The 18,623-nt window shown below is 37.9% G+C and overlaps 1 protein-coding gene across 1 annotated transcript; it reads right to left on the reverse strand.

Moving 5' to 3' along the window:
- Positions 1-2,477: 2,477 nt before the first annotated feature.
- LOC117330960 (formylglycine-generating enzyme-like) lies at positions 2,478-18,464 on the reverse strand. Its single transcript, XM_033889542.1, has 8 exons — positions 18,028-18,464; positions 13,147-13,221; positions 12,722-12,804; positions 11,085-11,207; positions 9,357-9,471; positions 4,932-5,048; positions 3,702-3,761; positions 2,478-2,715 (listed from the first exon to the last, which is right to left on the reverse strand). The coding sequence occupies exons 1-8, from the start codon at positions 18,442-18,444 to the stop codon at positions 2,599-2,601; spliced, it is 1,107 nt and encodes a 368-aa protein (XP_033745433.1). The 5' UTR covers positions 18,445-18,464; the 3' UTR covers positions 2,478-2,598.
- Positions 18,465-18,623: the final 159 nt, after the last annotated feature.

Genomic DNA, 18,623 nt, shown 5'->3' on the forward strand with positions numbered 1-18,623 from the left:
TTTATGTAATTATATATCTGGACAGGAGATGTGATGTAATGTATGTACATTATATATCTGGGCAGGAGAAGTGATGTAATGTATGTACATTATATATCTGGGCAGGAGATGTGATGTAATTTATGTACATTATATATCTGGGAAAGAGATGTGATGTAATGTATGTACATTATATATCTGGGCAGGAGATGTGATGTAATTTATGTACATTATATATCTGGGCAGGAGATGTGATGTAATTTATGATATCCTCATTATGCAGAGTTTGGTGACTAACCTCCCTTACAAACTATCAACCAGAACATGAAAAAGCAAGAGGCCCAATGGGTCTGTGTCACTCACCTGCTATTATCCACTTGATTCAAATATAAGAGTACTCTAGGTTTATTTATTCTACTTGGGTAGCACTTTATTTCAGCACGCTACTCACTCAATATCTGGTCTCTGGGTCTCTTGGTTTTTGAAAAAAAAAATTCTTCATAAATTTGTAGCATATTTTATCCCAGTGACCTTCAATGTAGGTCAAGGTCGCTCATTTGAACAAAATTGGTAGCCCTTTCCCCGGTATGCTACAGGCCCAATATCGGGTCTCTGGACCTCTTAGTTATTGACAAGTAGTTGTTTATCGGGAAAAGTTAACACCGGACGGACAACATATGATGTACAATGGCATAAACTCACCTGCCATTCCTGTAGGTGAACTAATAATTTCATGCAGAACTTATAGAGGTGGAAATCTAGGTCACAACTAGGTCACAGCATCCTATCTATCATAATTTTCATGTTTCTGCACAATTATAAGATTGATGATAATGGGACAAGAAATATCACAGTAATAAAGATGAATTCATGTTATACCATGTTATATACCACGTTAGAAAAGGTCATATACCATGTTATATAAAATGTTATATCATGCTATATCATATTTTATTATATCATACCATGTTACACCATGAATTCATCCTCATTTCTGTGATATTACACACAAAACAGAGTACAAATCTTCAGTCAGGTGAACTTTTAAAATACTGAATGGGGGAGTGATTCATGGTACAATATAACTGCATCTTCAGTCATGGGTGAGCTTCAAACTGAAAGGGGGGGGGGGGGGGGTGAATTCATGGTACAATATAACTGTATCTTCAGTCATGGGTGAGCTTCAAACTGAAAGGGGGGGGGGGGTGAATTCATAGTATGACCTCATGAAACTAATAAAACCTAGAGATGTACACACCAGTGTACAAGTACAACATACACAGTAATTCCTAAAACTCCGATAACTTTTACATATATCTCAAACAAGAGGCCCAGAGGGCCTGGATTTCTTACCTAGATATTTCAGCAATCAAAGCAAAGCATTTTGATATTTAACTCTGTTTAAATAATTTTCTGCTTATATTTTACAATGTATTTTCAAATAATTTGATCATCATAGACAATATTTGAAATAATAAATGTTTCGAAATCACAGAAATCATATACAAGTATTCCCCTGTAATTTAATGGACTCATCCTTTAGATTTAATTCTTATTCTCTGTGGGCTTTTGCTTTCTGGCAAGCATCTGAATAATTAGACTATTTACAAAAGTATATCATATTTTGTGAAAAATTGACAAAGATTGTAATATCAAAACTGTGCATTGAAACCCTTCTTCTTATGACAGGAATTCAAATCTTTGTTACAAAATGAAAACTCACAGCAAATCACATGCTTATGCAATCAAACTGTTAATGGTTTTCTGAACAATGATGAAATGAATATGTTTCACTTTTTAGAGTTTTTTCAGAAATAGTTTTTGAACCAGTTTTTCAAGTCCTTTGAAATCAGAAATAAAAATCATATATCATACACATCACTATTCTCACTAGAACACTCTCACTGACTCTCACTAGAACACTCTCACTGACTCTCACTAGAATACTCTCACTGACTCTCACTAGAATACTCTCACTGACTCGCACAAGAATACTCTCAATGATTCTCGATAGAATACTCTCACTGACTCTCACTAGAATACTCTCACTGACTCTCACTAGAATACTCTCACTGACTCGCACAAGAATACTCTCAATGATTCTCGATAGAATACTCTCACTGACTCGCACAAGAATACTCTCAATGATTCTCGATAGAATACTCTCACTGACTCTCACTAGAATACTCTCACTGACTCTCACTAGAATACTCTCACTGACTCGCACAAGAATACTCTCAATGATTCTCGATAGAATACTCTCACTGACTCTCACTAGAATACTCTCACTGACTCGCACAAGAATACTCTCAATGATTCTCGATAGAATACTCTCACTGACTCTCACTAGAATACTCTCACTAGAATACTCTCACTGACTCGCACAAGAATACTCTCAATGATTCTCGATAGAATACTCTCACTGACTCTCACTAGAATACTCTCACTGTCTCTCACTAGAATACTCTCACTGACTCTCACTAGAATGCTCTCAGTGACTCGCACAAGAATACTCTCACTAGAATGCTCTCAGTGATCCCAAAAGTTATACACATCACTATTGCACTTCATAATATAAAACCCTACTTAACATAACACAGTTACATAAATCTAAGGTTGTTACGACTGTAGATATTTCGGAAGTTTATTGCTTGCACACCGGAAGCCGAGGTTGACTGCTGAGCTGTCTGGTGTATTCTGACTCCTGGCTGCACAACGGTATCTATAGCAGTACGTCTGAAAACAACAACCATATCAACTTTAACAAGAGGACAAAAAGACCTGTATCTTTCATCAATCATCCTACATCTTAAATGTGGAAGAAAGTTTGGCCTTCTGGTACGGGCCTTAAGGTATTTTGGAAATAATATTTCCGGTTCTAATTTAAGTAACATCAATCTTGACTGTAGAAACATTTCTAAATCTCTATAGCACATCTACATATCGAAGTGTATCATGTGAAATTTTAGAAAGTTTGGTAAGCCTTTTGCCAGGGTCAAGGTCAACTCTATTTGCAAATTTTGTCGGATGTCATCTCTGAAACCTACCAGTCAAATATGAATCTATGTGTTTTGGCTAATCAGAAGTAGTTAGTTGAATGTTTTAATAAATTTGACCCTTGTGACCCTGAATACGCGTCAAGGTCATTCATTTTCGCAGACTTTGTAGGGCTTACCAGTCAAATATCATGATTTTAGGCCTTCATGTGTTTCAGAAGAAGTTGTTTAAAGGGAAAAGTTAAAGCCAAATGGATGACAGACACTGCACCATGGCATAAACTCACTTGGTCCTTTGGACTAGGTAAGCTAACATCAAGCAGATGCATATTCATTACATTTTTTCCAGTGAAATATCAAAAAATAATACTTTTTTTGATTTGACCAATCAGATCACAGCTTACAAATGAGAAAATTAAGATTTGCATATAGCTCTCCGTCATGTTATATGACGTCATAAGACAGAATACATAACGTCATGATTTGGCGTACATTTATGAGCCATTGAGAGGTGACAGCAATGAATTCTGGGAGAGATTGAGCTGCCTCGGTATATTTTGCTATAAAATGTAATAAACAGAATATCTAACAGTGTCTTCAGTAATACCAAATATATTTCATGAGTGGGGCTAATATTTTGATATTTTTCATGAGTGCGTAGCCTCTATTTCTTTAAGATGAGGTCACATTTATTATTGTCAACATTACAATTGAGATAAAACTTACCTTATGGCACATAAACGATCCTCCTTTCTTGACTTTGTCAGTTCCTTTCACAGGGCCCGTCTGTGACAAAAATATCATTGAAGTTATTAACATTTTACAAATCAACAAGATATCTCAGAGGGATCTTAGCACCCATAATCACGATCTTAATTGATTCTATAAAGTTAGATTTTTTTGTGATATATATTTTTTAAAGTTAGTTTTTTTTGTGATATATATTTTTTTAAAGTTAGTTTATTTTGTGACATATATTTTTTGTTAAGTTAGATTTTTTTATGATATACATTTTTTAAAGACCTGCTAAATTGACCCATTGTATTGGTTGAATATGAATTTTTGTTCCTCCATCCAAAAATTTAATCTGTACAATGAGACCCATCAAGAACTTTCTATGAAATGGTAATAACAGTTAAAATATGGTTGCCTCTTAGCCATTTTAATATTACAATCACTTATACCAATAAAAAAAAAATTGTTCATGTACATGTTGGGGCCAACAGGAATCTAAATATATAATATAAGAAGGACCCATGGAGGACTTCCTGAGAAACAGCTCGTAACAGGAAAAATTAAACAACCAGACCGGGACTTGAACTCGGGACCTCTAAACTCAAGACAGATGCTCTGGCCAACTGAGCTACCTGGTTACTGGCATTCAGCCCAGTCTAGTTCCGCTACAGTTATAACCAACGCCAAAAGTCATATGTGTACCATTCTATTTAGAGGAATCGATAAGTGTAAAATTTGATCGAGTACAACTAGGGTTCAATGGGAATCTACATAATTACGTAATTTGAAAAAATATGTATAAAATATAACATTTCTCAATTTTCAAAATTCATGATGTCAGCTATTTGGCTATTTTGTTTTCCTTAATATTTAAAATTATTTGAACAAATACTGACAAGCACAACCAGGGACCAACATTTGATAAATATTCTTACATTACTTTCTGACTTATAGCAATAACTAAGTCTGCATGTTTCAGATCAGTTTTCTTATTAGATAGGAATAGCTAGAGACAAATGGGAACCTGGACATGAAATTCGAGAAAGATTTTGCTGGTACTTCTTGAGAAGTAGTGATAGCAATGAATGTTTACAAAGTGATATGGGTGTATTAACAATGGGCGATGGACAAACAGTGCCCCTGCCCCCCCATCCCTGCCCACTCCAATCTGACAAGGACTTTTTCACAGAAGTGATATATACAATGTATATATATATTTACAGGGTTGTCCTTGGGCTCCGTGGAGTGCTGAGTTTCCCACCAATCAGACGTCCATTCCCAAGCATTACCAATGATATTCTTCAGTCCATACTTGTTTTGTTCGGGATATGCTGTAACCTGGAAATATTAAATCAAAATCACGAATCACTGGAGGTGTTGTATAAATATCATAACCAGCCAAGTGTAACCAAGGTCATCAGACCATACACACACGTCACTGAGCTGAAGACTCAAATTTGAATTTGATCTATATGGCGTTTATTAAGGACATTTGGTTGATTTTGGTTTGGTTTATTTCATTTAATGTCCTATTAACAGCCAGGGTCATTTAAGGATGTGCCTGCCAGGCAACTGCCCCACGTGGGTTTCAAACTCACAACCCAGAGGTGGAGGGCTAGTGATAAAGTGTCGGGACACCTTAACCACTCGGCCATCTCTAAGAAAGTGATTATTATCGATTGAAAACAAGAAAAGATTAATGTATAACTTCATGAAATACCAAAAATTACATAACTTGCTTTTTATCTTTTACATTGAAAGAGAATAAATAATAGATAATGATAGATGCATAAATAGAAACTTTAACATACTCTACATTTGATACATACCGTATTTGACCTAATAAGGGCGCAGGGCGCGGGTAATTGACGGCGGGGGCGCCCTTATTAAGGTTAGAAATTCCGAAGTTTTATGAAACAGACTATAGGCAGCACCAGGCAGTGTTAAGATCAAAGAATAAATATACGTTGAAATTTGAAACAGACTATAGCGAACTTCCCGCGAAATCCTTTTATTTGCTGTCTAGACAGAATTCTAGCGCGTGCCGTCTTTCATTGACAACCTGTCACCTTGGCAAGATGAAAAGTTATGAAAATAGATATAAACTGCAATTACATTTGCTAAAGAAAATGGCAACAGGAAAACGGCTAAGCATTTTCGTGTTGATAGAAAATGTGTTCAGCGGTGGCGAAAAAATGAGGAAAAAATCATCAATAGCGAAAAGAAAAGGAAACAAGAGATCCCAGAGGGATCTTGGCGCCCACCATTGAATGATCTTTATAGGTTCCATGTCAGATTGATCTTTTCTCTACTTTTCCCTTCTTCTAAGTCTTACTAATCTGTGTAAATTCAGAAACAGCCCTCTAGATCTAGTACTTTTCAAACAAGGGGAACCTATATATAAAATTTAAGATTTAGCGATAATGGCTGTCTGTCGGCCATGTTATTTTCCGATTGGTCCCAAAATGCAATACCAGGGACCAAGGGGAACCTACATATGAAATTTGAGAAAGATCCCTTCAGTACCTTCTGTACAATAGCGATAACAAACTTCAATTTTCAAAATACAAGATGGCTGCCTGTCAGCAAGGTTGTTTTCTGACTGGTCTCAAAATCCAATATGTATAACTAGACACAGAGGGCAACCTACAAATGAAATTCAGAAAGATCCTTTCAGCAATTTCTGATAAATAGCGATAACAATCTTCAATTGTCAAAATCCAAGATGGCTGCCTGTCGGCCATGTTGTTTTTCGATTGGTCTCAAAATGCAATATGCATAACTACGCACTGAGGGAAACCTACATATGAAATTTGAGAAAGATCCCTTCAGTACTTTCTGAGAAATAGCGATAACAAACTTCAATTGTCAAAATCCAAGATGACTGCCTGTCGGCCATGTTGTTTTCCGAATAGTCTCAAAATGCAATATGCATAACTAGGCACAGAGGGGAACCTACATATGAAATTACAGAAAGATCCCTTCAGTACTTTCTGTGAAATAGCGATAACAAACTTCAATTGTCAAAATCCAAGATGGCTGCCTGTCGGCAATGTTGTTTTCTGATTGGTCTCAAAATGCAATATGCATAACTAGGCACGGAGGGAAACCTACATATGAAATTTGAGAAAGATCCCTTCATAAGTATCTGAGAAATAGCGATAACAAACTTCAATTGTCAAAATCCAAGATGGCTGCCTGTCGGCCATGTTGTTTTCCAATTGGTCTCAAAACGCAATATGCATAACTAGGCACCAAGAGGAACCTTTATATGAAATTTCAGAAAGATCCCTTCATAAGTTTCTGAGAAATAGCGATAACAAACTTCAATTGTCAAAATCCAAGATGGCTGCCTGTCGGCCATGTTGTTTTCCGATTGGTCTCAAAATGCAATATGCATAACTAGGCACCAAGGGGAATCTACATATGAAATTTGAGAAAGATCCCTTCAGTACTTTCTCAGAAATAGCGATAACAAACTTCAATTGTCAAAATCCAAGATGGCTGCCTGTCGGCCATGTTGTTTTCCGATTGGTCTCAAAATGCAATATGCATAACTAGGCACCAAGGGGAACCTACATATGAAATTTGAGAAAGGTCCCTTCAGTACTTTCTGAGAAATAGCGATAACAAACTTCAATTATCAAAATCCAAGATGGCTGCCTGTCGGCCATGTTGTTTTCCGATTGGTCTTAAAATGCAATATGCATAACTACGCACTGAGGGAAACCTACATATGAAATTTGAGAAAGATCCCTTCAGTACTTTCTGAGAAATAGCGATAACAAACTTCAATTGTCAAAATCCAAGATGGCTGCCTGTCGGCCATGTTGTTTTCCGATTGGTCTCAAAATGCAATATGCATAATTAGGCACCAAGGGGAACCCACATATGAAATTTGGGAAAGATCCCTTCAGTACTCTCTGAGGATTAGCGATAACAAGAATTGTTTACGGACGAACGGACGGAAGGACGGACGGACGGCCGACGGACCACGGACGCAGGGCGATTTGAATAGCCCACCATCTGATGATGGTGGGCTAAAAATTGACAGGTGGCGGAAGAAAAGTGCACAGTCTGGATATTGACATTAAATTGATGGAATGGCTCCAGGAACATCGCGAAAGCGGTGTTCGGGTTACTGGGAAGGCCCTAAAAATAGAGGCGATTAGACTACATAGAGAAAACGGTTGTCAGTCTTCCAAAGCCTCAAGCGGATGGTTTCGGTGCTTCAAAAAAAGACACAATATCAGTATGAGACGAACAACACACATTGCCCAAAAAAGTGTATCGGCTATAGATGACCGCATTGATTATTTCCTACGTTTCGTTAACAGAATGAGACGGTCTCGTAATTATGATTTAAAATGCATCGGCAATATGGATGAGACCCCCGTTTGGATGGAAATGCCAGGAAAATCTACCCTCGATATCAAAGGAAGTAAAAGTGTAAGCGTAATGTCTACGGGTCACGAGAAAGAAAGACTAACGGTAATGTTAGCAGCTTACGCGGATGGAACAAAAATGTCACCTTTCGTCTTGTTACCCGGAGTTAAACCCCTACCGAAGACCGATATTCCTAGTGGAGTCATCGTGCACATGTGTGGTAGCGGTAAGAAATCATGGGCAGACGAAAACACAATTTCGCTGTGGCTGAAAACCGTGTGGGGCAGAAATAACACGGACAAGCGATTACTTTTATGGGACACGTTTAGAGGTCACCTCACAGAAAAGGTCAAAGATATTGCTAGGAAAAGATGTAATACTGATCTTGCCTACATTCCGGGTGGCTGTACAAGCCAGTTACAGCCTGCTGATGTATCGTGGAATAGACCTTTTAAATCGGCATTCGCTGAAAAGTATGACGAGTGGTTGTTCAACGGAGAAGTGAGCCTTACTGTACATGGAAATCGGCGGCCACCATCCAAAAAAATCATTCTCCGATGGATCAAAGAATCTTGGATAAATATAACACCAGAAATTATTCGGAAATCATTTAAAAAATGTGGAATAACTAACGTGTTAGATGGAACAGAAGACGATATATTCATGGCAGAGTCGGAATCGGAAAATGAGGTGTTTGAAGGCTTCGATCAAGTTGATGTTGATGTTGCGCAAGCTGTTTATGAGAACACAAGTGCCGATGTGCATAATGTAAACATTGAACTTTCTGAAATGCCGATGTGCATAATGTAAACATTGAACTTTCTGAAAGCAGTGATGACTCCGACAGTGATATGAACGACGCTGATGATTACTACGACTGCGCCAGTCCTGGCCATTAGCCTTTATTTAAGTTTTTCCCGTGGTTGTGTTGCAGTTGATACGTTCAACGTTAATGACAATTTGTGAAGTGCTTGTGCGATTTAATTTTGTGATTTTAATTGGACAAAAAAATCTGAAAATGGTAAGTGTATTATATATATTTTTTATTAATTCTGAACACCATAATCATGACGCCATATGCAGCCAAAGATTTTTTTCATGTAAAAAATGGGGGGGCGCCCTTATTAGGGCAGGCGCCCTTATTAGGTCAAATACGGTACATAACTTTTGATCATTTTTCAGGATACTGTTATTATTTTGATGTAGCCTCTTAAATAAATTACCTGGAAATGCAGACATCTTGATTAGAGTGTCACTTACCGGAGCGGTGATTTCGTAGCCGTCGTCTGCTGTGTTGGAGTCGGGAAACTTGCCATGCCAAATGTTCATCCAGTGTTTATCATGAGGGTTTTCTTTGTTTCCCCAGGGAAACAATCTGTGAAAGCAAATTAAATAATGGTACTACTGTAAAATACAATGGCTGATTTGTGCCATTTCGTCCTTTTGTCTTTTTCCCCCGAAAATACGAAAATCAAGTATCTTAATTCTCGTCCTAAGCCGAAAAGACAAAAAATTAACAAAACTTAAAGACGAAACATCATACGCAAAAAGACGAAATAAATGCACGCAAATTAGTGACTTAAATTCTCGTCTTTTAGGGTTCATTATTTTCGTCTTTTTTACTTGGTTAAAGACGAAAGAACGAGAACTAATATATTGACAAAAGGACGAAATGGCACAAATCAGCCACCGTAGTAACAATAACACCACATTTTATATAATTCCTTTTATCCTACATGCCACAGACAGAATACACCTTCCACATTTGTTATATTTCCTGTGTAATGCTATATCAGAGGGTGTGCGTTCATTCACAAAATTACATCTCAAATTACCAAAGGTATCGATGTTAAAACATAGCACTCAGATGATTATCCAAGGGAGGTGATGGAGATAAAACAGCCTCGAGTGATCATGATCCAATCTACACTCATTTGACTTTGCGTGACCACAGTCCACTCCACCCCCACATGACCTTGGGTGACCAAAGTCCACTCTACCCTGACATGACCTTGGGTGACCACAGTCCACTTCTACCTGACATGACCTTGGGTGACCACAGTCCACTCTATACCCTGACCTTACCTTGGGTGACCACAGTCCACTCTACACTGACATGACTTTGGGTGACCACAGTTCACTCTACCAACATGACCTTGGGTGACCACAGTCCACTCTACACTGACATGACCTTGGGTGACCACAGTTCACTCTACCCCCACTTGACCTTGGGTGACCACAGTTCACTCTACCCTGACTTGACCTTGGGTGGCCACAGTCCACTTTACCTGACATGAACTTGCTTGACCACAGTCCAATCTACTCTGACATGACCTTGGGTGACCACAGTCCACTTTACCCTGACATGACCTTGGGTGACCACAGTCCACCCTACCAACATGACCTTGGGTGACCAGAGTCCACTCTACCCTGACATGACCTTGGGTGACCAGAGTCCACTCTACCCTGACTTGACCTTGGGTGACCACAGTCCACTCTATCCTGACATGACCTTAGGTGACCACAGTCCACTCTACCCTGACATGACCTTAGGTGACCACAGTCCACTCTACCCTGACTTGACCTTGGGTGACCAGAGTCCACTCTACCCCCACATGACCTTGTGTGACCACAGTCCACTCTACCCGTCATGACCTTGGGTGACCACAATCCACTCTACCAACATGATCTTGGGTGACCACAGTCCACTCTATACCCTGACTTCTGACGATGTATGAAACAGCCCCCTGGTAGCCCCCTTGGTTGTCCCCTTACCCCCATGGTAGGCCCCTCACTCCCATTGTAGCCCCCTTACCCCTATGGTAGCCCCCTTACCACCATGGTTGCCCCCTTACCCCCATGGTAGCCCCACTGCCCTCCATGGTAGCCCCCTTACCCCAATGGTAGCCCCCCTGCCTCCATGATAGCCCCCTTGCCCCCCCATGGTAGCCCCACTGCCCCCTTTAGTATCACCACACACAAACAAACCTGTCCTTTTTTTCTCCACGGCAGGCATATTCCCACTCAGCTTCCGTAGGCAAACGCTTGTCCATCCATTTACAATAGGCCACCGCATCATTCCAGGACACATGCAACACTGGATGGTCCATGCTGGATAAATAAACAACAATAAATTCAAAACATTAATTGATGAATCATCATTAAATAAACAACAATGAATCCCAAACACTAATTCATAATTCAATATTCAATGACAAATTTCTGATCACTAGTCTAAGATCAATTTTATGTGAGAATATCAATGCAACATTACCACTGATAGTTTTCTTTAAGCAGTTCGAGTATCATATATTATTTTTTCTAGCTTAGATATTAGTATTTGTTTATGTTAAAATTGTCTTCCTGTCCCAATGTTTCCTTCCTGGCATTGCCAGGTTTAACTGGATTTGAGAAAAGCATTCAAGCGGTCACCTGAGTTCTGTAATATCTGAACAATCTTAGCCCCATCCATCAGCCCATGGGAGACAATCAGGGCCATTATGTGCATACATAAGAATTAATGCTGATAATTCTAACAAAGTTTGCAAACGATGCTCGAAATATTACTTTCCTTATATACAAACTATAGTAAATTCTTCCACTTTCTGAGGGAGACATGTAAGACCCCATGTTCATGAAATTCACAATTTTGGTAAAGCACCATAAGATACTTTCACCTATGAAGAGTATACATTTATTCATATACATCCCAAGGGTCTAGAGAAGAAGATTTTTGAAATTTCGGTCCATTTGACCCACGTTGGTATCATCCATCAGCCGGGCCAGAGGTTAGTCAGGGCCAATATCTGCATTTTCTGATCAGACTCAATTTAAAATAGACATCACAAGGGACCAAGGGAACCTATCAGTGAAGTTTGAGAAAAATTCTCCCAATACTTCTGAAGAAATGGTGATAACAAACTTCAACTGTCAAAATCAAAGATGGCTACCTGGTGGCCATTTTGTTTTCTGGATCAAACTCAAAATCAAATCGGCAGAACTAGGGACCAAAGGAAATTCACATATGAAGTTTTAAAAAAATCTTTACAGTCATTTTCAAGAAATATTGTTAACCAGGATTGATTACAGATGGATTGACCACAGACCACGTATGCTAGGGGATTTGAAACACCCACCATTTGATGGTGGTGAGCTAATAAATACAGGCATGGTCGAAAACAAAATTTAAATCAAAGTATTCTGTAGTTATCTCAAACAGAACACACATTATGTTCCGATTCATCCCAATAAGCTTCCAGCCAAATACAATTCTATAGGCCTTACAGTGAATTTAAAAACAAGTTGTGTGAGCGTTTAAACAAATTTGACCCCTAGCTGTGACCTTGAGAATGGTGACTTAATCGAGAAACACTATTTTGATACTCACTGACCCCTAGGACTATGATCCTATCTAAGATAGGATCGAGGCACTTAATGATACCACTGTTACTTGTATAGGTAAAACTATGTAATTGAAAATTTGAACGTAAACACCTGAAGACCTCTCTGTCCCGTGTACTGAACACAGTATATATATACAAAAAAATTACATATTATATATTTTTTTTTTCTATAATATACCCCATCTTTATGCATAGTATTTGTATGATGATGAATATACTCACATCTTCTCTATAGAGGAGTCTACACCGTAGGGATGTCTCCAGTCAGCCCCATCTACCGGCACCCACCAGGGGGCTCCTTCTACCTGTTAATAAATTACAATTAGACATTGAACAAGAGTCCCAATAGACCTGTATCATTCACCTGTACTGCAGATCATGATGTGATTTTTAAAGCTTATTGAGGTCACTAAATAATTATGTACCCCTTCCTTCAAGCAGTAATTGACCCAGACTTGTTTGACATTATAAACCTGACCCTTGTGACCTTGAAAGTATATGAGCCAATTAAAAGTAAGTAATTTAATATTTTCAACACATCTGATCGAGCCCTGTGAAATTCAAAGATGATCAATTACATAGTTACAAATTATACATCCCAGTTACTATGTATGGTAATACAGTTACAAATTGTAGCTGGTACCTACCGCCTGGCTGATACCCTTCATTACATCTTCACTCACATGTTTGTCCATGACAAACGAGTTTCCAAATGTCTCGGCCTACAATATATATAACAATTGGAGATGTTGCATATTCAAATCAATCATTATAGAATATTGACGGAATAAAAAGTTTGTGAAATCATTCAATGTTGTACCATTCACTTACGCTGATTTGGTTTGTTTTTGTTTAACGTCCTATTGACAGCCAGGGTCACTTAAGGACGTGCCAGGTTTTAAGGTGGAGAAAAGCCGGAGTACCCGGAGAAAAACCACCGGCCTACGGTCAGTACCTGGCAACTGCCCCACGTAGGTTTTGAACTCGCAACCCAGAGGTGGAGGGCTAGTGATAAAGTGTCGGGACACCTTAACCACTCGGCCACCACTAATGCTGGTCACAATAGCTATATATACATACAATGTATAGGTTGTATATATATAGTACAAGATATTTATAACGAGATTCCTGGGGCCTTACATAAAATATTTAAGACGAGTATCATTTTATTCTAGTATGCAAAAGTTTTCATGATTTAAGAACAAATTTACATAAAACCATTTTAATGGCGCAAACTGTCTATATATAAACTTATCCAATTACTGTGTGTCAATAATATTGGCGAAATTTGTAAGTTAGCCAGAAGTTGGAGTGTAATTAGCATGCTATAGACATATGTCACCTTTATTTTATAATCTTTGTGTGTTTCTGTATAAGACAGAATTAATTCAACCGTGTTCTCTGCGATTTTTTATGCATGAGTTGTTGTACGATATAAATGTATCTTGGAATCCTATATGCTATGTTGCATTGGGAAATAAATTGAATTGAATAGTTATTGTTATATGCAGCTCTCATTACAACCATTAGCCAGGTGACCACTTGGTTTACTCAATAGCAAGGGAGGTAACTCTTACTGCAAAATTTGTCATGTTACAATATATATGTGCTAGTATAATATCTTAAATTGATTCTAAGGACTTTTTATTGCAGGATTTTTTTCAAGGTTTGATAAGAAGTCATGATTTTATAATTTGATGCAGTCAATTTAGCTTCCTAAATGTTTAACTTAATGGTGACCATTTGTGCAGATGAACAGATCTTGATCAATTTATTGTAATCTTTGATGTTCGATTCTCATTCTACGAATCATTACACAAATTCTATCGTCCATAATGTCAAACACAGGTTGTGGAATGTATGGACATTTTTTTTTACTTCCCACACAAATTACTCTATCCAAGATGTCGGACATCTACAGGCCATGGAAAATATGGACACTTTTTCTACTTCCCACACAAATTCCTCTATCTATTAATATATAAATTAACCAAACTGCAAATTTAAATTGTTTTTTTAGTGGCCATGCATGCGCAGGCGCCTTATAGGTCAATAACTGGTCGTCAATAGTGAATTTAAGGCGCCATGGCCACTAAAATAGGCGCCACTTTGAGCCCTGGCAGGGATGTTGTTGGATAAGGAAGAGGTACAACAATATTGAACAAAGACTGCCCAAATAACTGTCATTTCACTTAAAATAAACCCGGCGGAAATAAACAATAAACTGTGACTGTTACTCAATGTCTGACAGTCGGGTGAGCTGAAGGAAGTACGGTATCAGTCGGGTAATCTACGAGCAGTGAAAGCTGGGAACAATTACAAGGAAACAAAATCAATGTTAATTGTTAAATCAATGAACAAGTTTTTTAAAAATCAATATAACTTCCCTCACGATCATTGCAAAATTTTGGGGTCAATTTAGACTGACATGTAAATATAATTACCCTAAAAAGCAAATCAATATTCATGTCTGTTTAACCTACGGATATTACTGTCTGCAGCTAAAAATGTTCAAGGGAGTCACAAACGTAAAACCAATGGATTCTAGGAGCTTTCTGCAGTCTTTTGTGATGGCTTATGTCAGTTTGTAACAAATAGGGTGACACGTCAAATTGTGCCGTGTTTTGATTGTGGATAGTGTACAAGTTTGCTTTCTAACTTCTCTCTGGAAATTTTCCTTTAGCTCAAGTCTGTAGAGCGGTACACTCGTAAGCCGAGTGTTGGAGACACACTACTTCCTTTCCTGTTACATTTGGTGCCGTTGACCACTCCAAGTGGAAGCTGAAGAAGATTGAGAGGTTTTGCTGGAGATAGGATCTGGTTGAAATACTATTTTTCCTCCCTCGAAACCCAATCATCCTCTTGCATACCAGTATAGTCACCTCAAAAAACTTGGGATCCCCTTGCTATTTTTAGATTTATTTACCTCAAAACACTGGGGTTCCCCTTGTTATTTTTAGATTAAGTCACCTCAACAAGCCGAGGATCTCCTTGCTATTTTTAGATTAAGTCACCTCAACAAGCCGAGGATCTCCTTGCTATTTTTAGATTTAGTCACCTCATTAAGCCAGGGATCCCCTTGTTATTGTAAGACATAAACAGATGAGAGATTCCAGTAACACATAATCAAGCATTACATGTTGAAACAACTATTCATAGCATGTTAACACATGTAAATACAATAAAAAGAAAGAAAAAAATGTCTAACAATGCAAATTGTTTCACACAATACATTTCACAATATGAAGGACTACAGAGATCTGAATTATGTTTGATTGATGCTGGGTATGACAGTACACAGAAGACAGGAAGGAAACCTCAAGATCAGCAAAGTCATATAAATTTGTGTGACTGACCTGTCACACAACAAAATGACGATCATTCATACGTGTTACAGTCACTGACACAATCACTTGTCTGGCCTCCACACAATATCAGAAAGATTCCCACAATGGCTGAACAATAGTTCCCACACAATGTCGAATCTCATATGTATCGTTGTTATCACCTATTCAGTCAAGAATGCTGACAAATTCGTCATTGAGCAAATATCCCTTCCTATTCAACATCAGCAAACAATGAAAATGACCTCAAAGTTTTGACCAGATCACACAGCAATAGAATACCATTACTAAAGATTACTGTAGAACGAATTTCATCAAAACTCCTTCATCCACACAGAAGAAGTAGACTTAAAGAAGAAATTCCAGATGGATCTTGGTACCCACCATCAATTAAACAGTATTAGGTCTCTATAAAACTTAACGTTTTGTCTACTTTTCTCTTTCTTCCTGTTAATCATTTGAAAACAATCTGAACCTACATATTAGATCTAGAAAAGATCCATCAAGAACTCTCTATGAAATAATGTTAACAAACTTCAACTAATACAAGCAGAATCTAAATGAAATTCAAGAAATATCCATGAAAACTTTTCTGAGAAATAGTCAACTTTAACTGACAAAATTCAAAATGGCCACCTGTTTGCCACCTTCCAATCAGTCTCAATATAGAATACACATAACTGGAGGCAAAGGAGAATCGGAAATATTTTGAACGGTCCATGAAGAACGTTCCAAGAATCCAACAAATACACCATTATTGTCATATAGACACCATGTTCTTATCATGCTTGTGGGCATATTGTTGGCTATGGGAAATAATGTGTTGATTTAATATTTCGCAATAAATAAAAGTTTGAAGTTAATTGTGTAGCCGAACTGGACTCAGGGCTGAACGCTGGTGGCCAGGTAGCTCAAGTGGCTAGAGCGTTCGTCTAGAGTCGAGAGGTCTGGATTCCATCTTGGTCTGGTCACAGCATTTTTTCCTCTCCAGTGACATTTTGCACCCAACTTAATACCTATGAAGGCAGTTTAGGGTATCATGTGTGTCTTCAGAAGTTTAATGAAGGAGGGAGGGATGTAGCAGAAATAGACTGGGCTGAATGCCCCTGGCCAGGCAGGACTAATCGTTAGAGCGTCAGTCTTCAGTTGAGAGGACTTGGGTTCAAGTCCCAGTCTGGTACCTCAGAATTTTATAGTTCTTAAAAAGACTTTTGTGCAATAAACATGTCCCGTACATCATAAGAAAGTGTCCTTGGCAATTTGATGTTGCAAGCTTAAGGTAGAAACCTTGCCTGTACCTATATTCATGTCTTTGCCAAAATTAAAACAACTTATTAAATTGTTAATTTCTGTCAAAGTCTAGGCTAGAAATAAAATCATCATTTTGTGTTTGATTTCTTGACTATTTTCCTGAACAGATTTGGCGGAAAATGGCATTTTGAATTAAGTGATATTGTAAGAACAGTCCTGCATGACCACAAATAACACCGTCAGTATATATACCAGGCTAGCTATTATCATTTCAATTGCAGTTTTTGATAAAGATTTCTTTCTCTTAATGACTGAAAAACATAATTGATACAATGGCTTTGCATTGTACTGGATATAATAAACACTTTAAAGGAAAATCACAGACCTACAGATGGTTTTTTTGAGTAATTTTCCTTAAAAAAGCAATCAGATCAATATTATCATAAAAATTGAATTTTCTGTGATTTTTTGAAATTTTGAATTTGGATCTTCAAAACGCCACTTTTCCCAAAAATTTTATATAAAGTGTACATAGCCAATTACGACAATTACTAATAACACTGTGATATGTATTTTCGTGGATGTAATCGCATTTATTAGGAAATGAGCATCTAAATCAACAAGGGTTAATGTCATCATGAACCCATCCCTAACTGCATATAGGAAAAAAAGTCATACCTTCTTAGATCTAATTCGTGACCGATACTATCTATCTTCACTTTGGGCATTCCAATTTATAACCTTTGTAAAATCTTGTGATAATAGTATTTTTAAGGTCATTATTTAGTACGTTGGAGTTTGTCGTCTGCTACTAAATTTATGTCGTTTTTTAACTGATACTTTTGTAAGTTACAAGTAAGGCTACACTAACTACTTGGCTGCTCTAATCTGACCAAGAATACCCAGCACGTGTTTACATAAATATATAATTACCTCGGTCTTGTAACTCGTTGCATGGACGAATAATTCGAATTCGGCATTGCTGACCTCATATTTATCTAAGTAAAATGAGTTAACATTAGCTTGTCGTTCTGGTCCTTCTCCGTCTGCGACGAATACTGGTTCATTCGTTCCCATCATAAATGATCCACCGGGGATTCTGACCATTCCATGCGTCCGAGGAAAGGAACTAGAAGCCGGTTTGGGCTTTTGAGTTTGATCCTGCGACTCCCCAGAAGGTTCATTATTTTCGGAGTATTTGGAAGTGTCACGGCTAATTGAACATCCACATGACTTTGGCTCGTCTTTCTGACATTCATTCGCATCTTTTGAACATGTTTCAGTGCTTATGTTGCTCTTAAATAAGATGAGTAATACAGCCACATGCAAAAGAGTCTGCCACGGGTCCATGTTTACAAATAGCTTTATCTTCCTCTAACTTAGAGAGTTCCAAACTAAGAGTTCATAGGTTATCGGTCTTTACTTATATGTTTTCTCTCTCGCAAGATGGCGCTTTGTTAGCGAGTCAAAATATAATATTTTTTCATTATCAAGGCTGGATCTAAATGATGTTGGATTATGACATCAGA

Source organism: Pecten maximus, chromosome 7 (genome assembly GCF_902652985.1).
Source record: "Pecten maximus chromosome 7, xPecMax1.1, whole genome shotgun sequence".
Classification (NCBI taxonomy): Eukaryota; Metazoa; Mollusca; class Bivalvia; order Pectinida; family Pectinidae; genus Pecten; species Pecten maximus.